This window comes from Acomys minous (genome assembly GCF_964271855.1).
Source record: "Acomys minous genome assembly, chromosome: 3".
In the NCBI taxonomy this organism is placed as follows: domain Eukaryota; kingdom Metazoa; phylum Chordata; class Mammalia; order Rodentia; family Muridae; genus Acomys; species Acomys minous.
Window position 1 is genome coordinate 117,196,496 of NC_140485.1, and position 8,806 is coordinate 117,205,301.

At 47.4% G+C, this 8,806-nt stretch overlaps 1 protein-coding gene across 1 annotated transcript; it reads left to right on the forward strand.

The window, feature by feature from the left end:
* The first annotated feature begins 2,135 nt into the window (after positions 1-2,135).
* TCF21 (transcription factor 21) lies at positions 2,136-5,016 on the forward strand. Its single transcript, XM_084775461.1, has 2 exons — positions 2,136-2,828; positions 4,462-5,016. Exons 1-2 carry the CDS (start codon positions 2,379-2,381, stop codon positions 4,549-4,551), a joined length of 540 nt encoding a protein of 179 aa, XP_084631587.1. The 5' UTR covers positions 2,136-2,378; the 3' UTR covers positions 4,552-5,016.
* The last annotated feature ends 3,790 nt before the right edge of the window (positions 5,017-8,806 follow it).

The following is an 8,806-nucleotide window of genomic DNA, read 5'->3' on the forward strand; positions in this document are numbered from 1 at the left end:
ATAAAGCCATAGTCGATATTCTTAATCATCACCTCATTACACAAATTAAGACTTGTGGCCATTTTGCAGATGTCTCAATTGCTACACACACACACACACACACACACACACACACACACACACACACGTGCACACATGCACGCACGTTCCACAAAATTCTGGCCCATTCTCATATAGCTCTTTAAAAGTTGCTACCTTTCGTGTCTTACAAAAAGTGAGAAAATGGGTGACTGGGCAAATCAAAGAACCTTAGTTTAGAGATCATCAGATCATCAAGGAAGCCTAGCAACCATGCTGGGTGTTCTCTTAGTGCAGTCTGGGCTGTGGCACCAGCTCATTTCTGCACAAAGACAAAGGCAACTTCAACTTGATATTTCTGTCACCCCTGTAGTGGGAAGAGCCCTTTCCTGGTTTATAACATCAATCACTCTCGCAATAAATCTTGGGAGTGGATATGGTCATTTAAATCTCCACCTGCACAAACAGCAGAAAATAAGAGCCCGTAAATCTCTACACTGGTGATTAACAAATTTGGGATCCTCAGGAAAGATATTATGGGGGAAGGGAGAGGGTCCACTAATTCATTAATAAAGACTGATTTGCTGACAATCTGTTTAGTTTACAGCATAGGGCGAAAGCAAACAGATCTCGGCTAACAAAACAAAACGTTAGAGGTTAGTGAATTCCCAGCTGAGCCTGGATTAGAGACCCATTTGAGTATAGCAGAGGGCTTGGACTCTGGATCAGACACTGGCAGCTGAGAGCTGCTCTCATTTCTTGCTTCTGTACCGCCCCGCCCCACCCCACTCCACCCCACCCCACCGTACCCCCACCCCCATCCCCGGAGTCTAACTGTGGGACAAGAAAATCTGACAATGCTATCTTAAAGGACCCATTTTGCCTTCCCCAGTTTCTCGGTGTGCATTTTATTCAGTCCTAGGGTTCCATTCTCCTTTGCTTTTCTTCTTGCTCCTCGGAAGATTATCACATTGCCTGAGAAAGAGGGTCCCAGCTCCAGTTAAGGAAGGAAATGATCCTTTCATGAAGTCAGCTTTCCATGAGGAGCCCTGGTAGCCAAGATGGCAGAAGAGAAAGGCAGTGGTGGGGAAGGAAATCTGCCATTTTTACAAAAGGTGTCAGGCAAAGATGCATCAGGAGCAACAGACTCTTTAAGACCCCAGGAATGAATTTCTGGCTGGAACTTCTGGCCTGAAGGTTTTCATCTCACTGGGAAAAGATTCTCAGCTAGCCAAATATGTTCCAGGAATCCAGATGAACTCTCTCATCTCCTACCCATCCCCAGTCAGGGGTGTGTGTGTGTGTGTGTGTGTGTGTGTGTGTGTGTGTGTGTGTGTGTCATTCAATGATCAAGTGTGTTCCTATGCACTAGCAGATCCCCGGAGACCTTCAAAATAACTAGATATTAACGCATGTTTTTTTTCTTATTTTCCCTCCCTCCCTCCCTCCCTTCCCTTAATTTCTCCAGCATCACAAAGATTCTGTGTAACACTTCCTTTCCCAATTTACCTCAGGTAAAGTTTAAAAGGTAAACCTCGTCTGGTGGGGGGAAAAAATCGGCCCAGTGATCAGCATTTACTTTTCAAACATTTGGTTCCCTAAAATAAAGACTTCCTTCGTCATGAGAGAAAGGACCCATGACCGCTATATTATCCAGTACACACACACACACACACACACACACACACACACACACACACACACACGTTAATGCACTGTGATCTTAACCACAGTATTATCCAGGGGCCTTTGGGGTTTGACTGTTATTTCTTGGGAGGAGGGGTAACTGTGAGGTGTTTTAGAGGAAAGGCCCACTAAGAGCAAAAGATCTGGCCATTTCTCTGAGGTTCTTTCTGAGGAAAGGGGGCCTTAGGAGTTGAGCAGAGATAGGGGCTCTCTAAGTAGGGGCTTGCTCCTTCTTGGCTTGGGCCAGCGTGGAGGAAGGAAAGCTGCACACCCATGTTGCAATGGATTGCTGGAAACCCGGGACCGTGCGTAAGAGTCTCCAGCTCTTCTGAAAGGGGTCTAGGAAGTCCGCTGGGTCTGGCAGGCCCCTCCCCTGAGCTGCATGGATCCGCCTCTCTATTCCCCAGATAAATTCCTAGTGTCCACCAAATTCCTCGGCGCTCTCTCACTCTCCATTAAGGCCAGGACTCCCGAGGGTGGGGGAATAGAGCACTAATTTCCCCTGTTGCAGAATAGCTCGTGGTGGCTCCCACAACTCTGAGAAGGGGAAGCTGTGAGGCCAACCTGCCAGATCCCAAGTCCGAACCCCAACACTGGAAGTAGCAGTCCTATAACTTTAGAGGCCCTTTAGTTTCAGCGTCTCTCTCCCTCCCTCCCTCCACCTCGCTCTAAACATGTCCACTGGCTCCCTCAGCGATGTAGAAGACCTTCAAGAAGTGGAGATGCTGGAATGTGACTCCCTGAAAGTGGACTCCAACAAGGAGTTTGTGACTTCCAACGAGAGCACCGAAGAGGGCTCTACCTGCGAGAACGGGTCTCCACAGAAGGGGCGCGGCGGCCTGGGCAAGAGGAGGAAGGCGCCCTCCAAGAAGAGCCCGTTGAGCGGGGTCAGCCAGGAAGGGAAGCAGGTCCAGCGCAACGCGGCCAATGCACGCGAGCGGGCCCGCATGCGAGTCCTGAGCAAGGCCTTCTCCAGGCTCAAGACCACCCTGCCCTGGGTGCCCCCGGACACCAAGCTCTCCAAGCTGGACACGCTCAGGCTGGCGTCCAGCTACATCGCTCACTTGAGGCAGATCCTGGCCAACGACAAGTACGAGAACGGTTACATTCACCCAGTCAACCTGGTGAGTCCTCCCCACCGCTAGCTGGGCCTGGGGAGGCGGGCGACCGAGTGACACTTTAGCCACCGCCGGCCTAGCATCTCTGGGGTGCTCCGCGCCGCTGTCTGCACTGAGCGCCGCGAGCCCGCGAGTGATTTGTGCGAGGCTTTGACGTGGCACCCCATTAAGGGATTTCCGAGGGTACTCATTTGGCAAAGCCGAGGGATCTCAGCGTAGGGTGCCAGCGCCATTTCCGCTGTCGTGAAACTGGCAAGATACTGGGCACCCAGAAGACGTCCGACTATACCTCTTTTAGCTAAGAGTAAAACTTGAGTGCCCCCTCCCCACCCCACACACACCAATTCTTGTAAACATCCAACTCCATTCTACCCCCCCCCCCGGGTATATTTAGGACTATTAAATACAGACATATTTATGTTCTTCCACCTCCATAACTGTCCATGCAAATCCTCTCAGCTACTTAAATATTCTGTGCCTGGCTAAGTAGATCGCCGTTTTTTAAATCCCAGAAATTCCAGCCACTGTCAACACAATCGGTAAATCCGCTCAGGTCTGAGTGTACTGGATAACACCGTAGTCAAAGGTCCTACCAGTCACAACGAAGAAAAACTGACTCCTTTTCACCAGTCTAAGTTTTGAAAGCAAAAGCAAACTCTGATTACTGAACTAATTTTCTCAGAGGCGCTTTACCATTTAAGTTTTGGGGTTTTGTTGTTGTTGGATTCTTTTCTCTTCTTTAACGTCCTCTTTCGTTTGATTTCATTTTAAAACGTGCAGGCTCTAAAGAAAAACACCAGCTTACTAGGACTTTTGTTTACATACGATAAGGATTAGACCTCCCTCAAGCCAGCACTTACTGAGAGACTTGAACTGTCTTCTCCCTCATGGTCTCAGAGACTGGGGGAGGAAATACTATAACACATTTTGTCAGGAAAAATATTTTCCTTCCAAATAAAAGTTTATATATTTTTAGTGTAATGAGTAGCTTTTTTACGATCTAAAACTAGCGTTTATCGATTTAAAACACTTATAATTGCTGCTACTACCCTCATCTTTAAATATATATTTTTTAAAAAAAAAAACGTAAATGTGTTTTATTATCTAGCAGCCCAGAGAAATGAGTGAGGCCGCTTTGCTTTCTCACTAGTAGAAGAACCTTAAATAAAATGTCCTCTTGTCTTTTATTAGTGCACACACACCTTCGGGGGGGGGGGGCAGAGCTAGGATTGCCCTGGCAGATAAGTGAAGTCAATTAAGGGCCAGGATGCTGGACCACAGCATCAGTAGACCTGCACAGTCAGTGTGTAGGGCCATGGTCCTTCCAGCTCACCAAGCTCGGACACTCTAGAATATCTGCCTCTAGGGTTTTGTTTTTGTTTTTGTTTTTGTTTTTGTTTTTTTTGGAGGAGCAAGGGGCGGGGGGAGGGTGAGTTCCACTTAGAAGCCTGAATGAGACCTGTTTTACCCTTGACCGACCACCACCACTTGGAGCTGTTTGCCTTATCCAGCCAGGCACAGACCGGTGGCCTCCTTGCTCCTAACTTGCTTACAAGCGGGCCTCCGTAACTGAGGCTCTGCGCTGACCCCTCCCCCTACCCAGGTCTACTTACCACCTCCACCCTCTCCTGTCTTGCAGACGTGGCCCTTTATGGTGGCCGGCAAGCCGGAAAGTGACCTGAAGGAAGTGGTGACTGCGAGCCGCTTGTGTGGAACCACCGCGTCCTGACCTTGGAAAAGCGAGTCTGGGAACCGTGCGCTCCCGGGGCAGTGGGCCGGCGAGGGTGACGACCCCTGCCCTCCCCTCCCTTCCTCTGCTGCGGTCTTGCATTGCTCCTCTCCCTATCCTGCCCTGCAAGAACAGTTAACTGCGACGAGGAGATTCCTTTCCAAACCAAAGGAGACCAACTGTACTTACAGATTCCCATCTATTTAACTTGATTAACTTCTGCCATGAATGACTGCGAGCCTGGCTGGTCCAAGTGCAATATGTAATTATATATATATTATATATATAAATAGATAATAAGAGCCTATCGATGTGTATCTTTTGTACAATATGTTGTAAAATGTAGATCATAGAATAGCTGACTTTGACAGTCACATTTATAAAATAAGTCACTCAAAGAAATATATTTTTTTCAAACAGGTTTTGCTACTTCTGAAAATAAATCTTTCTTTATATTGCTAAAAATCTGAGCATTTTGGTGTGATTCTTTTTAAAACTGAAGAACAATGGAAACTATGGGGACATTTAATGACTTTAAAAAGTTCTTTTAACATTTAGTTCAAACTTCTAGTAAAGAATTAATTCTTAATTCCCATTAGGAAAAGACAAGGCATGTTTCCTACTGAAAGCTTTAAGAGTTCTTCCCAGTTATTTCAAGCCCACTAAAGATACTATAACTGTAAATAGGGAATAAAAAGAATTACAGTTATCCAGTCACACAGACCCAAGGACAACGAAGAAAAAGAAAATCTGATTTTCTACTATTATACAGGGTGGCTGTTCTGAGAATCCGGAACTTTCTATATCCTGTTGTGATTTAAAAACAAAACAAAACAAAAACGCAGTTTGAAAACCAGCGAAGAAAGGATTGGAGCTTCCGGTGAATTCTAAAACCAGCAAGATATTTTGCTCGTTACTTACTGATAGTTAATTAATTGCAGCACTAAATGCGCACGCCTGCTTTTTGGGTGCGGTTACCCTTGGCGTTAAGCTCCGGCCAAGACTTCCGGAGGGCTGGGTCTTAACTTAAACATCTCCCAGGCTGAGGAACAGCTCCTAAGGAAGATTAAATTGAGATAAACAGAGAGGCGAGCGGAGGAGCCTGGGACCCTGCTGCCTCTGCCCCAGCGCAGCCCGCCTCGGCGATGCGCCAGATGCCACCGCGGCTGTTTAATGTTCGGGGTTATGACCGCAGTGTTTACAAGACGCCCTCGGTTATTTATACTGTTATCCCTCACAGAGGTCTTGAAACTTCCTCTTCGCTTGCTCTTTCTTTTCGACTCCCTCTACCCCCACCCCCTTAATTTCTTAGCTGGTTTGGTACCTGGTTAGGATAACTTCTGCGCAGAGCTACAGCCAACGCCAAGGAGCACGCAGGGAGGAGCCTTGGGCGAGGTCTTGTCCTAGTTGGGAAGCCACTGCACCCAAAGCACAAAGCTCCACTGTCTAGTTGCTTGTCATTCCATGTCCTTTGCACACTTGCATTAGATATTTCATGGCGTCCTGTGATGTCTCTGACCCATCCCAACTTGACTTTCAATAGCTCAACTCAGCTCTAGGCAGTGCCACCTGCTCAAGCTCACACAAGCCTTCACTTCTGCCTAAGAGACAGGGCATCGCCTGGACCCATCGAGAGATTCTGAGGGAAAGAAGTTTGGTATCACCAACCTGAATCAGTTTGCAGTTAGCCCCGCAAAATCCCCAAGTAAATTCTTGCCGTTCTAAGCTCTCTGCGCTGGGGGTCTCATACAGACAGAACGCTATTCCCTCTCTCCACTATTACAAACAGAAGTTTTTTAAAGTCTTTGTTCGTCCTACTTAGCTTGAGGAGAAAGGTTATAAGAAACCAAACTCCTGGTACCAAGCGGGGCTGTTTCTTCAGAAGATCAGATCCTGTCTTCTCTTCCTTACAAGTAAAGATGATGACAACACTAGTAATAGTCGGGTTTGTATTTTTCCTCAGTCACTCCTTAAGCTTTAATGAAATCATAGCACGTGTGACCCCTTCGTGAAAGACAGGATCCAGCAAATAAACACCCTGTACTTGTATGAGTCAGCAGGTGGATATTTACCCTACACTCAAAGTGTGTTCCAAGGCAGTAAGCTCAAATGGTGTGTTTTTACACGTCCTTGATTGCACACTCTAAAATGTGTCTCTTCAAAGCAGTGCTGGCCCCTCTTACTTCCCCCAACTCTCCCCAGAAATGACGTCTACAAAATCCAGAAAAGTTCACTGAGCAAAAACAGGGATGCTAACTTCTAATGGTGAGGACAAACTCCCATGGGGGCTCAGCAGAGCTCTGAGTCTAGGTACACTTGTGTCCCCACAGTTATAATGGGTGGGGTAAGTGCACAGAGGATAACTGGATTTGAGACTCTCTCTCTCTCTCTCTCTCTCTCTCTCTCTCTCTCTCTCTCTCTCTCTCTCTCTCTCTCTCCCTCTCCCCCCCCCCCTCACATATTTCCCAAAGTATAGGACTCCCTGGCTTCCTGGGACCCAGCTTAGGTTTCTGTGCCACTATTTAATGCGCTGTTGCAAAGAAGTAGACCCTTTTGCCCTAAGCCAGTAGAGCCCGGAGTGAGGGATGAGGAGTGTCATGTGACCTTTCAGCTATAAAAAGTATCTCGGAGAAATAAATCGCTTTCAGAAAGGACCAGGCACATAACCAAAGTACTATAGCCACCGAGAAAGAAAAGGAAGAGTTTGCAAAAGTTTGAATTCTAAGTCGCAGCGAATGACACCTTCCCGCTCCTTTCCGCCCTCCCTCCCTCCCTCTCTCCCTCTCCCTCCCCCCACCCCACCACCCCCTACTCTCTCCCTACCATTGTTTGTAGGACCCAGGACGTACAATTTTTACAAGCAATTCTGTGTGCTTTTAGCAGGTGTGCCTGCAATCAAATCAAAGACTTACACCAAAAAGCAATAATAAACAAAGCTCTGGTACCCACTAGTTTTATATACATATATACCCAATCCCTAGAGAACACTACCCAGGGCAACTTTTGAGCCAGTCTAGGGTAAATGTAATTGTCAGATGCTCACCCTCAGGGGGAAAAAATGAGACTGTTCTGTCCTAGGGATGTGGCCCGGCAGTGTGGGCGCTCATCTTGTGCCCGAGAAGAATCCAGTTCTTAGAGGAATTAAAAACCTGTGTGGATCAGGGGCCAGGGTATTGCTGGATCATCGCTTAGACCCGTAAAGAAGAAAGAAGTCTGTGCATCATGGACTCACACTTCTTGCAAGAGAATTCCTCAACTCAATCCGAGAATTGCAGATTTCCGCCTCACTTGGGTAGGAAAAGTCCAGTCCGCATGCTCGGGTTCAGCTCTGGTGGTGGAACCGTGAATGGGTCCAAGAACTGATACCCGCAGTGCGAGTGAGCGTTGGGGTGAGTGCTATGGGGCGAGGGTAGGGAAAAGAGAGTGGGGAGAGAAAGGCCACCCCAGCTTTTACAGTCTGGAAAATGACTTTATTGAAAGTGGCCTGACGTAGAAGGAGGCCTGGGTTCCCAGCCTGAGAGAGCCCGCTCAGCTTTCCCTTCGTCCCCTTCGGGACGTCTGGGACCGCTGCAGGGTGTCCTGGCAGGACCCTCGACAAACAGAAGCTCAGTCCAGGGAAAGTTCTGGGTTACTGCCTCACGGAGGGACACACTGGGCGCTTCTGGCCGACAGAACATATTTTCTGGGTAAAGAAAGCTTTGCACCCTTTCTTTCAAATTCTGGCTCTGCCTGCAGAAACTGTCAGTGCGCTTCCTCCTGGCGCCTTCGTTCTTCGATCGTCAGTTGCAGGCTGGCTCCAGCCTTCTACCTCCCAGTTAACCACCTCAGGACTAGCGGCGGGATCCTCCCACGCCCCCTATCCCGTGCGGAGGGAAGGGAAAGGATGTGTAAGGACCTGCAGAACTACCTTTTAGAACAGCGAAATTAGAATACCTACGTTTGGTACCCACCACCACCATAGGGCCTGAGATCTGATTAAGTATTGGACCAAAACCAAATCATTACTTTTAAGAATGTGGGGAAAGAAAGAGAAAGGAAAAGACAGATTCTGGGATTAAACTATACTTAAGTTTCTTACTGGCACATGTCTGAGGTAAAGAAAACACACAAAGGAAGGTCTATATGAGGGAACTAGATAGAATCTACAGGGGATGGAGTTATCATCGTTAGAAAAATTGTGTTTTTTTTTTCTTTCTCCAGTGGAAATAGTATTGTATTGTAACTTGCTAGCTTAAAATATATTCTAAGTGTAGAA

Bases quoted from the DNA above. Each gene is read 5' to 3' on its own strand.
- TCF21 (XM_084775461.1), top strand. From the start codon at position 2,379: ATGTCCACTGGCTCCCTCAGCGATGTAGAAGACCTTCAAGAAGTGGAG. The intron at 2,829-4,461 runs GTGAGTCCTCCC...CCTGTCTTGCAG, and splicing joins ACATTCACCCAGTCAACCTG to ACGTGGCCCTTTATGGTGGC.